Source organism: Pholcus phalangioides, unplaced genomic scaffold (assembly GCF_987345545.1).
Source record: "Pholcus phalangioides strain wild (caught in Gottingen) unplaced genomic scaffold, Ppha-v1.0 ptg000008l_1, whole genome shotgun sequence".
Lineage (NCBI taxonomy): Eukaryota > Metazoa > Arthropoda > Arachnida > Araneae > Pholcidae > Pholcus > Pholcus phalangioides.
The window spans coordinates 59,585,733-59,600,157 of NW_028301601.1; the positions used below are offsets into that span (position 1 = coordinate 59,585,733).

At 39.2% G+C, this 14,425-nt stretch overlaps 1 protein-coding gene across 7 annotated transcripts in view; it reads left to right on the forward strand.

Annotated features, from left to right (window-relative positions):
* The window catches only part of LOC149084670 (uncharacterized), a 183,596-nt gene that overhangs the window by 153,099 nt on the left and 16,072 nt on the right, over nucleotides 1-14,425 (forward strand). For all 7 annotated transcript variants that reach the window (XM_089235085.1, XM_089235086.1, XM_089235090.1 and 4 more), the window contains one exon: nucleotides 5,185-5,469. In XM_089235085.1, the coding sequence (XP_089091211.1) occupies nucleotides 5,185-5,469 (285 nt within the window). The remainder of the gene's footprint in view (nucleotides 1-5,184; nucleotides 5,470-14,425) is intronic.

The following is a 14,425-nucleotide window of genomic DNA, read 5'->3' on the forward strand; positions in this document are numbered from 1 at the left end:
AATCCCCCTATTGATAAGTCTCCTAGAGAGCCACTTTAGTGATCTCTTAATGTTTCGTGGATCCTTAAAGTGATCTAGCAATGTGTTTGGGCCGCTTAAGTATTCTCGAGCTGTGCCACGTATCATTCAAGTGATCCGTAATTATGCCGCGTATCACTTAAGTAATCTGGGAATGTGCCGGGGGTAACTTGAGTGATGTAGAGCCACAATGGCGGTCGCTTAAGTGCTCTAAAACTGTGCCAACTGTCACTCAAGGGATTTCTAAATGCGCCACGTATCGCCTAAGTGTTCTGGAACTGTGTCGCGGGTCACTTAAGTGATCTGAAAAATGTTTGATGGGCCTACTTGAGTGATCTGAAAATGTACCACGGCTGACCTAAATACTCTGGAATTGTGCCATGGGCCACTTAAGCTATCTGTAAATGTGCCGCTTAGTTCATTTTCACAAAATTAGGTTTGAGGTGGCGGACCACATCAGATAACCCCGAGGGCCACATTTGGCCCGTGGGTCATCAATTTGGCATTTGCGGCTCAGAGGGTGGGTCACGATGAATTTCTTAAAGGTGGGGGGGGGGCGCAGAGATGACGAAATTTTGCTGACGGGGGGAAGGGGGTCAAAAATGGCTGAAAAATTGCTGACGTAATACTTGAACAGCGCGGCAAAAAACACAGTACTGACCAGACAAGTAGGAGAAAAATCCAACGATGTAACCGTAATAAACTGCGGAACCAGAGTTGTGAAACTGGAATAGAAATGTGCAAATAAAATATTATTAATTTTTTTTTCCCCCTTCGATCCATGAAGTATATATATAATGAACCTTTTGGGGGCATTTAGTGGCCCGCAGTCGCGCAATGGAGCGTGGTTCCTTTTCAAAGCATTGGATAATAATCGTCGGCGTGCACGCAATGTGGCCTCTCGCTTCCTTCTCTGGGCTTGGCGCGATGGCCGGGGCCCCCACCGAACAAGAAGAAATGGGTCGAAGGACAAGAATAAGAAAATAAAGCCCGGAGGGAGAGAGGGGGGGGGGAAACAATTTTATTTCTACTCGAATGACTTTCATCTTTTTCGAGATACCCTCGTGTTATTTGATAATGTCCCGTTTTTTGTTTTCTTTATCCGTTTCATTTTTAATCTGACGTAGAATTTTACAAGAGGATTAAGTTCCTTCTCTGCCCTCCATTACGGCATTAAAAATCTAATGAGGAAACGCTGTATCCACGCGTCCAGTTTGGGGAGATTCGGCCGTGATGATGGCGACTGGAGGCAGAGTGGTCATCAGCCGAGTATTTATGTGATTTTGTTTTTTCGGTAATGAAATGGGACGGAATGTATTTGCGGGTGAAAAGTTCACTTGGGAACCATCCGTAACTCGGTGCGAGGGGTTTCTTCAGTTGAATTGCTCATTGGTTTGTAAACCTTAGAGAGCGGGAGTTCTTTTTCAGCAGTGACCCAAAATCAACAAAGAGGTCGGCTTCGCGACCCATGAGACTGTCCACTGACGGCTCTTGAGCTTGATCACGACCCAAAGTTGGTCGCTGAAGCTTCTGAGACAGGTCTTCCAAATCCACTTCAGCAGAGGGTTCTTAATCTTTTACAATCGGTACCCCCAAATCAACAAAGAGATCAGCTTCACGACCTATGAGACTGGTTGTTATTCAAAATTATTGAAACCTGTGATGCAATAACTGCATTTATAACAGGACTGTAAGTGGGTTCCTACGACCCATTTCAAAAGCTCCTGCGAAAACCAAGTTGGGGTCGTGACCCATAGCTCAGGAATCTCTGGCTGTAAGTTCATTTTCACGACCCATCTCGAAAGCCCCGCGAATCGAATTGTACCTTATTTGTGTTTAATTATTGTTATGTTTATTTTACTAACACATTTAGCGATTTAAATGTTGTGTCTTTAAAAATATGGCTGAACAATATTGAAGTTCCAAACATAAGTATACTTTTTAAATGTAGAAATCAGACCAACACTAATTTTTCAGACAATATTGAACTTTATAAATAATAAAATAAGTGTGTAGTCATACATGATAACAGGCAATTATTTTAATATTCATCGGCCTGCACGCAATGTGACCTCTCTGGGCTTGTATAGAGTATATATAGTATATGTATAGAGGAAAAATTGTTATAAAATTTCTGCTAATTTTATCCTTTATCAAGTCCAGGGTTGATAGAAATTGTGATTTTTTTCAAAAAGTCAAATAAATTCAATTCAATTTTTTTTTAATTTAAGTTCTATATTTACTCATTTTTAATCCCAAGTTTGAAATGTTAACTTATTAGTGGGTATTAAATAGTTTTCGTAACAAATATAGCTCTTATTTTAACTTATAGACTATATTAAGCTCAAGGGATCTTGCTTTTAAAAAAATCCCATTAGCGTACTAAACTACACTAAAAATCCCATTTATCATACTAATGCCATCTAATAAAAAATCCTTTTACGTTTAAAACAGTATTTAAGTTTGTACTTTATAAAAAAAATCCTAAATACGCAACTAACATTCATTAATTTAATAAATTTAAATATTCTGGAAAAAAATCTTTATAAAATAAATTATACTGCGATGTGATACCACTAACGCGTAAACTTTCCTTTGCCAAAGAACTGCCCTGAATGAACAAAAGTGTTCATTACGAGTTTTATGAAAAATTGCATTATGTTGTAGTATGATTAAAAAAGTATGGAGGGAAAAAATTAGAGCTGTGAAAAAAATTTTCATTATTGATTTTGGAAAGGAATGTAATCTTGTTTCTCTCGCAACTGTGACAAATTATTCTGTGACACAGATAGTGTATTGCCTGCTTCTACAAAGCTTGTGATGAATTCCATTCCAGAGATCTGTCCATACAATTAACATTCTGTTTAACGACTTCACTTTCTCCATGGGAAAGAAAGTTCTTGAAATAGACTTTAGAAACCTTTCAAATCTTCTAATCTTTTGAGAAAAAACTGAATTAATTCTGCCAACCAACTAAATGGCAGTAATAAAGTCAGTCGCGGCTATTTTCAAAAATCACAATGAATTAAATTCGGGTGATGAAGTTAATTACTCAAGTGGCCATCTTCAAATGAATCATCCAGTTGCAAAGTTTCTTTTGGGATAGACAACCTCGTCTTACTATAATGGGCTTTTAAATGTCATCTAGAACAAGGGATCGTTAGAGAGATTTCAGATGGTCCGTGAGCCTGGAGAAATAGCGAGACACCCAGGCTCTGTCGCAAGAAGCAATGTAAGCACTTCGGCCCCTAGGACCCGGGAATCTCCGGCAAAACCAGAATTTATTGATATGTCAAAGATTACACATGTAGTGTATCGTAATTAAAACTATGTAAATCAAGTGAAAGTCAAAATGCAACGGTCACCAATAATAAACAATTATAGAAAGTTGTATAAGATCATATCGCAAAAGGCGCAATCAAAGGTTTGATCGATCGAGTCTTTGTATGACAAAAGGGCGGAGCACGCCATCCCGCTCAGACAGTTCAATTCACTCCTGAGTAATGTTGAAAATTTCTTCTGGGCTTCATTAGATTTCGGATTCATCATCATCCTAGCTTACAAACAGTGCCACCAGCACGCTGTAACGGTGAAGACGCGGCGATCTCCTTAACAGGGGCGCTGGTACCGAAGTTACATGGGCTGAAGGAGTTGGATCCCTTATCCTCTCTGGATGTTGCTCAAGGGAATTTGACCAATTTTCTCTTATCGTTTCTTTTGATTCTTCTCGACGTAGTATGCAAGCATCCATGTTGTGTAAGGATGGGCAGCTGGCGATTGGAAGTGGAAGGACGTCGTTTCTAGACAGCATGTATCGTGGTGCAGGGCCGTGCCACGTTTAAGACAAGAGCATTTATTAAGAGCAATCGCTTTACAACGATGTAAGGTTTCCAGGAAAAGTCCATGACCGATGACAAATATGATGAGCTCCCGCGACCAGTCCCTGCTCCTTGTAACCTTGAAATGAACCTTCCTTGTAACGTGAATTGATCTTCCAGACGCCTCCGGCTTATCCCAATCCAGTTGCCAATTTCCTATCATGTGTCTCCAAAAGAAGTGACTTGGCGTAAGAAGCCGGATATAAGAATTTGTCGTAAAACACTCCGGTATTGGTCGCTTAGCTCGTTTTCCATTGACCGTTGTGGACTTTTCCAGGAGATGAATATTGATGGGTGAAATACTAGTATACTGCTGATCCTTCTGACCATGGCGTTTTCAGAAGGTCCGTGAGCCTAGAAGAGAAAACAACTCGTTTTTGTTTTTTTTTACATTATTGTCTGCCGAATATTATTCTATTAAGGCAGTGTTTCTCAAACTTTTATGACCCACTGCTCTCTTGCTTAATTCATGGCTCATCTATGGCTCCCCAGAACAGTTGAGTAGATATTTTCTCACAAACACTTAGAAAAGAACCATTTCTCGAGTCGTGAATAGGGACACAAGTAAATGTCTCCAGCTCGTCGCGACGCCCCTGAAATAGGCTACCGATGTCCTAGAAGCCGTTACGTACACCTCCCTCGAGAAGATCTGTGTTAAGGGACCAGTGACCTTCATTTTATTGGCGCGAGGGATTCGTGGCTTTCATCTCATTCTCAGAAGCGGTCCATCGCGCACAAAAGGTTAAGAACCCGTGATCTAGAATGAAGGTGAATCCCGAACTTTACCATAGCGGTCCAAGAGTAGCCTCAAAACCGCTTCTCAGTTTGAAATTGATCGTTAATTATTGGTCCCAGAGGCGCGGGCATGAACAAAACATTGAGGGGGCTGAAAATCGTCACTTGTGCTGTATATACGGGACTAAAGCAGGTACGCGGGCGGCAGAATGGTGCATTCCATTGTATATTCATGAATTTTTGGGAAGCTCAGCCCCTTTTCACTAAATTTATTGGGAGGGGGGGGGGCTCAAATGGCCTCAGCCCCCAGATTCCGGCGCCTTTGGTCCATATTGTCTATGTAAAATTTACGAGACTCAATGGACTTCATACTGTGCAGCTAATATCTGGAAAGAGGAGAGGTTTTTGTTTTTGTTCTCCCCTGGACGAAGCTGACGTTTTAGTCAGTAAAAGAACAGCCTGTGATATCCGCTTAATTATTTTAACTGAACTTAACTGCTTCAATCAACTTAAAACCTCATTATATGCTAAATTCATGTTTGTTTTATTGCAGGTTCACTTGTATTTCTCGTCTCTTCCGGAAGACAAGGTTCCTTACGTGAACAGCGTTGGAGAAAAGTATCGCATCAAGCAGCTCTTGCACCAGTTGCCGCCGCACGACAACGAGGTCCGATACTGCAACGCGCTGCTCGAAGAAGAGAAGCGTGAGCTCAGGCTCTTCTCTGCCCAACGTAAGAAAGAGGCCCTCGGAAGAGGCACGCTCAAGCAACTACAGCAGGCCACGCAATCGGATCAACAGAACAGTGGCGAGAGCAGCGACAGCTCATCGTGCCAGAACGTGAGTACTGTACTGTATATACAGGGGGGAGGGGTCATGAAATTACTTTGCCGATATTACAAGCCCTAGAAGCCGCAAAAATCGACGCCTGCAAATGAAAAATTCGAGGTGTAGGTGTTTTTAAATAGCGGCTCGAGAAGGAAAAGAAAAGCAAAATCCTAACACTCGTGGTTACGGTCACGGCAACAAAATTTCTAAAAACTCAAATGGCAACACCTACTTTTATACATTGCAAAGTGATAGGTGCAGTGAAAAACCATGAATGGCTTTGGAACGGTACCTGTGTAGCATGATAAACGCTGGTGCCTGACGCAGGCAAAGAAACGTGTGAAAACAACCAATGCAGGTCGCAATACTGCCGCACGAAGCTCCCCACCGAGAGATTAGCGCACCAGCCCTTTTGGTAAGATCTTTCTATGACTGCGCCGTTGTTTGTAGTGCTACAGATACCATTACAACGCCATTCATGGGTTTACGTAGCGCCAATCACTTAGCAATGCATAAAAGTGATTGTTACCATTTGAATTTTCTAGAAATTTTATTGCTGTGACCGTAACCGTGAGAGCTAGGGTTTAATTTGTCTTTTCATTCTCGATTGCATACGTTGAAACGCCTATATCTCGAATTTCATACGCATTCGATGATTTTTATGGCCACTAGGGGCTCGTTATTTTATGACCACCCTATACATTAATTCCGCTTGTACCAGAAATTCAAAACATCTGAAAGAATACAAGGTGATTATAAATTCATGGGGCAAACTTTGAGGTGTCAATCATTTTCGATCGTAGAATGTGCGGTCGAATCGCAATAGCAAAGGCGATAGAAGGTGTTTTTAGAGAGTGCACAACAGCGCTTCACCAAAGACAAATATCATATTTTTCCGACAGATTTGCAGCGATAGTCTACATGCTGTAAACCATTCGAGGGGTGCATATGCACCTTCGGATTGGATTGGAGTTTGCTTTTTATTGGTGCAAGGACCACCAATTGCAGCGGTTGGTGCAAAACCAACCGCTGCAAACAATGCAGCGCCAAACAATGATCAAGCTGTATAATGACTTGTGGTAGAATCTGCGTTACCCGAGTTAAACCATGAGAAGGCCTACCGCAGTAAAATACCCTGCACCCTCGAATGGTTGATTGCAGTAAGGCCGCGCACATATCGAGGCGACCAAGAGGCGACGCGAATAGAGATTAGTGACGAAAACAGTTGTATTGTTTCGTTCTTCACCGCAGATACTCAAGGAGCGAGACAAAGGAAATGAAAAAGGCAGCTCAACCACAACTGGCTATAGTATCTACTATAAGCGGTGTAGATCAACGAAGTGCGCGACTTGAACAAATAAGTTGGTCCGTTTTTTCCCTTTTTCTCTCTCTCCCTCTTTAAAAAAAGAGCTGCGGAGGGATCATCATCATCACACCCCTTTATATTTCAGAACACCTCCTGTCATTTTCTCTATCCCCCTCCTCCTTTACTATGTGCGGATATCTCTTCCTCCACCCCTATGCGATTTTTTCTTCCTAGTCACAATTCTTGCAGCTCGTACCTCTTCGTCCCAGTGAGTGCGCAGTCGTATTGCAGCAAATCCATCAGAAATATATATTTGCTTCTGGCGAAGTACTGTTGTGCACTCTCTAAAAACTCCCTCTACCGACTTTGCTATTGCGATTCGAGCACACATTCTACGACCAAAAATGCTTGTTTAGGAGTCATATTGTGTCGGCTCTAGAAGTTTGCACCATGAATTTATAATCGCCCTGTACACACAAAATTTTTGAGTTCTCTTCACAAAGTACCTCAACGATTGAGGCCGGGATTATACTTATAAAAGTGTAATAAAATATCTTTTATAAAATTTGAAAAATTCCACCAATAAGATCACCGGTTGTGTTTGCTCGAATGTAACCGATGCGCTTATTGGTTTCATTTTTCGAGTTTGATAAAAGAACTTTCATCAAGATTTTACAGTGTAATACCGGCCTTATAGAGAGGTCCATTCTAGAATTTTTATTCGTGAAATGCGGATAATACTTAGCGGTTTATAATCCGCACAGAAAAATTCAGATGTACAGTATTCCTCTATGGCCAGTATTACACTATAAAAGTTTGATAAAAAATTTTTTTACAAAACTTTGAAAAATGTAACCAACAAGCACATCTGTTACGTTCGAGCAAACTTAACTAATCTGCCTATTGATTGCATTTTTCAAGTTTTATAAACGAACTTTTATCAAACTTTTATAGTGTAATGCCGACCTATGAATAATTCTCCCGATCAGAAATTATAAAAGTTCACGTTCGATAAACGAATAATTTCTCAAGAATTCATGAAAATTTGAATTTGATGAAAAAAAAAATTAAAAATTAGTGAATGTTCACATATTTAATTGAAGAATGATAGTCACAGGATATATAACTCTACAAATAATACAATGCTACCTGTTTGGCTCGGAGCCTTGGCCGAGGGGGCCCCCGTCGGCCGTTCGGACGCCAGAGTGTTAATCGAAATACCACATATTATTGGAGGCTCTTCATGAAATACTTTTTTTTTTTCAACACGCTATGTCTGACAAGTTGAAAACCTTTGCCTTAAGTCCGAAAGATCCTACACTGACGTGACGTGAAATCACGTGACGTCAGTGTATTCAGTGGTTCCCAACCGGGGGTGCGAGTTGGGAAAAAAATTATATGTTGACTTATATATATTATCCCGAAAAATTAAAATGATGATAAAAACTCTGAATTTTTCGATTCCTAAAATAAATATGAATCCATACCAATATTATGAATTCTGCTCGCAGAAAAGTGTCAGACATACGAATTTTGCATTGTAAAAGTTTCTTTTTTCGATTAGCGATCGTATTTGTTTTCGAGATTTCGGTTAAGAAAAAATACCAATACTTACTTCAACTATTTCGTGATTTGTTTACATTGGTACCTGGTGTTAATAGCATGTTGTCGTTATTTGATCATTTTTGTCGCACCACGGTCATTTTCTGCCCACGAAGGCTAATTAGACCGGGACCTACAATTTATTGCCGAATCCGAACGGCACCCTTGTTTTTTATACTCATCGAGAGGTTGGTGCGCTAACCCCTCGATGGGGGGACTCCCTGCAGTAGCAATTTTTTGCTGCGGTCATATATCGCCGTTTTTTGTTGTACCCCAGTGTCAGGAAAGTTTCTGACAAGGACGAACCGGGTATCGAACTCGCGACACCACTTAACATCCTTTGGTATTTCAGGCGAGTACCTTATCGACCCGGGGCTACCACGCCCATGCTGTGCTTAGATTTGATACTGTCGTGAACACTACTCAGGAATAACGCCAAAAATTCAGTCAACTGTCAAACAAACATTAATATATGGGTTGCGGCGGAATCAATACGCGAAGAACTATTCAGTGGATCTTTTTCACACAGGCGTCGCCCAAACGTATTTATGTCTCCAGAGTTGTGCTTCTTTTGGGTTATTTCTGAGAGGAATGTTTACGAGGTGCATGTACGGTTAAGATACGGTACCCAGTTCCAGAGCACTTAAGAAGATACAGTACCCAGTTCCAGAGCACTTAAGAAGATACAGTACCCAGTTCCAGAGCACTTAAGAAGATACAGTACCCAGTTCCAGAGCACTTAAGAAGATACAGTACCCAGTTCCAGAGCACTTAAGAAGATACAGTACCCAGTTCCAGAGCACTTAAGAAGATACAGTACCCAGTTCCAGAGCACTTAAGAAGATACAGTACCCAGTTCCAAAGCACTTAAGAAGATACGGTACCCAGTTCCAGAGCACTTAAGAAGATACAGTACCCAGTTCCAGAGCACTTAAGAAGATACGTGGCACAGTTCCAGACCATTTAAGCAGCCCATACGACATATCTTCAAATCACTTATGTGATCCGCGAAACATTTACAGATCACACAGATTATTTTGTCCCACGACACGTTTTCAAACTAATAAAGTGGGTTGTGCACCCTTGCTAGAAGTCATGTATATATACATTAGAAATTAGTCGCCCCTCGTGCTCTGGAACTGGGTACCGTATCTTCTTAAGTGCTCTGGAACTGGGTACCGTATCTTAACCGTACATGCACCTCGTGAACATTCCTCTCAGAAATAACCCAAAAGAAGCACAACTCTGTCATTAAAATGATCATCATCGATAGACTTCCACCATAATCACGTGATACATTTTGTGTCGATTTTTCCTCTGTGGGCGGCTAATGATTGGATTCTGAAGACCTCGAGCAATACCCGAGTTGGAATCGAGGTGGTTTTATTATTTTTTTAATTGGAATATTTGTCTTTTTCCCATCCACGCAGTTATTACAAGGTCCAAAGACAATGACCAATCGCAAGGGAAGGGCGTTTCCCCCCCCCCCCACACCAAGTGACTTACGGACATTTCTCTTTCGGTTTAATGGCGATTCCTTATCATGGTGGGGTTTTTTTTTTTAAAGTACCGTCGAGATGGCAATTGTGCCAGGCTCAGCTGGTTTTTGGATCGAGGCTCATTTCTCTCCCCACTATTCATTCGATAAGGGTGACTCATGTCTAATATGTCCCCTTTTATGGGTTCTTTTATCCGTGCCGGAGAATGAATGACTCGTCCACTATTACCGCGGCCTTCCAGCGAGCAGTCGCTGAGTTGGATGGAGGAGACAGATGCGTATAAGGCGAGTAGAAAAAAAAAACCAAACCGTCGTCGTGAAGAGAACGAAACTGCAATTATATCAGAACATTGATTAATATCTCGACTGCGAGACTCATTAGCGACCGCCAAACTAAAAGTCAAACTCTGGCTATAACCTAAACATTCGGCGCCCCACCCCCCGGTTGATTTCTATGGAGAATAATGTTAATGAACCTCGCTTATAACGTCGATGAAAATGTAACGACACGACCTCGGATATAACGATGGATTTTTCGTCACTTTGATTCCGTTTCTTCCACAAATTCCTATAATATTCCCAAAGAAATGTCCCGTTTTTTGCGACGAAGCTTGCTCTAGTTCAGCGGTTCTCAACCTTTTTTGACTCGCGGAGCCCTTACAAGTTAAAAAATTCTATGGCGGAACCCCGTAGGCCAATTTTTTAATTATTCATCGAAGTTAGTGATTTATTTTTACTATTTAAAAATATTTATAATTGTTTTTTTTTTAAATTTTACTGTTGTTTTTATTTTCCTCGAGCTTCCGCGGAGCCCCTGGACAGCGCACAAGGAGCCCCAAGGGCTCCGCGGAGCACCGGTTGAGAACCGCTGCTCTAGTTCAATAATTAAAATCAGCGATGAAAATAATTTGCACAATTTATACATTATATCATATAAGAATATTATTATTAAATACAAATATTATTATTAAATGCAATAATTTGATTATACAGTAGATGCAAAGATCCTCGCATATTTCTCGTGTAGAACTTTTTTCGGTGTAAAATAATTTTGAAAATTTTTTGCGGACTTACTATAGCACTTTATTTCAAGCCAAACGTGTTATTTAAGGACAATAATTGGCGTTTTGCCAAAAATTGAAAACATTTTTGGCGAGAGCTGATGATGCCCCGTGTTTATTATTCCCGTATTTTTCTCGATAAAATATGGTCATCATAAACATAGTGGAATAACTTCATTATTGTAAGAGCATAATCTTCGTATTTAAAATGTCTTGGAAAATGCCAACCTCGGTTGTCACGACAACTTGGTTATGACAAGATTTCAAGTCATCGTAACCGAATTTCGCTGGATGTGGTCATTCCATTACCAGTTCTTGCCAGTGTGCCCTTGGGATTATTACAATAAAACCATTGCGAAAGATCTACTGCTCTAATACGCGTGTTTAAGTCATTTTTACAAGAGATTTAATACAATAGGCACCAGACCTGGAGAGCTTAGGCCACTTCAGCTGCATCCCAATGACATTTATCAGGTGAGAGACGAAGCTCATCAAGACGAAGCTCTCTTTTTTGCGTATTTCCCTGAGTCTCGTTTATATGGGACGCCTGGTTACCCCCCCCCCCAAATATTTTCTTCGTGTCAACATGTCTGATTAATTCATTAATACTATGTACAACAAATATGCATAGACCATTACACCAAATGTATTTACTATAACTAATTATAATTTCTTTCATTCGAATCACAAAGTAAAATCTTTTATATATTTATATATAAAAAAATTGATTTCTCTCTCTCTCTCTCTCTCTCTCTCTCTGTGTGTGTGTGTGTGTGTGTGTGCGCGCGCGCGCGCGTGTGCTTTCTCTATACAAACCTACAATTTTAGAGATCCATCGTCGTAGCCAAATTTTGCATATACACCAAATAGGACCCGACTTGAATGATAGGCTAGGCTACTTTAAAAGTTCGTCAGAGCAGGGCAAATGCCCAAAATGAGCGAAAAACTTTCGGGCAACAATGGTTTTTGGGCCCCAACAATCACTTTCGGAACGTTTGCTTTGGTTACCGTGGTTCCCTAGCAATGCGTTTCAAACGTGTCTATATGCCTTTACAATGGTTTGCCACTTTTTCAATCCTCTCAGTAATTGAAGAAAACCCGTGCAGTGCCGTGTATTATATAGCTAGTTAAATATATTTTATATAACTGTTCAGGTAGTAAACGAAACTAACAATTTCCAGAATGTACAAGTACATGCCAGTGGGATATGAAGCACGAAATATCGAATGCCAGAATCAATATTTTACACACACACATTCCCGAAAAATATTACTGGATATTTTTATTAGGTTTACTTACTTCAAAAGGTTTATTTTGCGTCAAATGTGAATCTTAATTCATTTTCCTATTAAATATTAATTTCCATCAATTCTTATATAGGTTGTTTTCCCATTAAATATGAATTTTTTTTCACTTGATTAAAAAAACTTGACTAAAATTAATTTTGATTTACATATTATTTTAAAAAAAACTATTTCCACCAATTAGGAAAATATTTTTTAATGTATTATGAGCTTTCATATGAATTGCAAAATACTTGTTTTCCACTAAATTCTGAAACCTTTCATTTCATCAATTTTAAAGTTATTTATTGAAATAATTCTAAAAATGTTTGTTTCAATTATTATGAAATTATTTCTAATTAATTTTAAAATTATTCCTAATTAATTTTAAAATTATTCCTAATTAATTTTAAAATTATTCCTAATTAATTTTAAAATTATTCCTAATTAATTTTTATATTATTTCTCTCGTACAGAAATGTTTTCTAAAAGTAAATTTGAAATTAATTATTTCACCAATTCTGAAAAAACGTTTTTCATTGAAGTTTTTTTCGTTTATCTCGGCAACTACAGTACTTGAGGCCTACCTTTTCGTCTGCGGGCCACTGCGAAAACGCTTTGAAGGCCACGTGCGGCTATGCATTGAAGACACCCCCCTCCCCCCCGCGCCCGTATTCGATCCTTCAGGAATCAAAATATCATCCACAAAAATCATTCCTAAAATCTATTTCGTATATAAAAATGTATTATGACTGTGCTAAAGGTATGGCAGAGCCGCCTTTGTGAGTGTGCGACAGCTGTAGTATCACTGGGCCCCGTGCACTTACGGTAGCAGTGAATTCTTTCATAAATTCTTAATTTTCATCTATTTTGGGATACTAAGTTTTTCATTTAGTCTAGAATTCTGAATTTTCATGAATTCTGGAAATATTTCTTTCATTTATTCTGAATCTTTCACTTGTAATTCTTTCATTTATTCTACATATTTTATTTATAGTATTAAATATTATATTAGTATATAGATAATATATAGTATTAGAAGATTATTTCTTTCGTTTATTCCGAATTTTCATCAATTTTGAATCATCTCTTTCATTTATCCTGAATTTTCTTCAAAATTTCTGAAATTATCTCTTTCATTTATTCTGAATTTCCATGGGTGCTGGAATTATCTCCGTCAATTATTTTTCTTATTTTCGATTTATCATCGATTCTGAACTTTCATTAGTTCTTATATGAAATTTCTTCAATTAGATCCCAGTTTTAATTGGTTATGATTAATAATTAATCAATTAATTAAAAATTAATTTTTTCATCAATTTCAAATTTTCCTCACAGTTTGAAATTTCCATTAATTTTTTTTTTCTGTTTTTGTTCATTTACATTAAATTGTGTCTATGTTTTTTCTTTGCACGGATATTTTTCAGCATTCCCGTATATTTTGCAATAATGTACGTATTTTTGGATGCCGACTTTTGCCTTTCTCACGTATAAAATCGGTGCTAAGGGAGCACCCCCCCCTCCCCACCCACCCTAAATTATTATAAGTTGCCTCTGGCCCCGCTATTATTTTCTCACCGGGCCCCCTTTCTGGTAAGGGTGGCCCTGGGGTATGGCAAGCATTTGCCAATAGGTGTCCTTGTTCTATTCTTATTCTAATAATGCCACATAATGATATAGTCATTTCGTCCCAATACAGTATCCGCGGAAGATTCTTCTGAAGGGAAGAAGAGTGATCCTCAATGTGTAATTGATGACGCATCAATTTCACTCTTTCTCCCTCCGTATTTTGGTATCATTACTTAGGATTAGGCTTTTATTTTTCCTAGGGAATCGTTGATCCATGGTCTGATTGATCTGTTTATCGATACTTTGCGCTGCTTCTTTTTTTTTGCGCGTTTTCCGTCTTTTTTTTTATTTTATTATTATTATTATTATTATTGGATTTCCTCAATCCCTGTGTATACTGAACGCCCTGATTCGCGGCGGGTCGCTGTGACGTACAGTTTTGGATGAGGTGGTATATTCCGCTGTTGTAGAGAGTGTTGTCCTACAGTTTCGGTTTTGCGTGGAACCGTTCTCCTCCAAACTGTCTCTGCCCGTCTCTGAGTAATGGTGTATGGACGTTGGTTTCGTGAACGAGTGCCGTGTGAGTACGTTCTCAGACGAAATTTATAATTCATTATTTTAATCTTTTTTTTTTTGTGCAAAATGTGGA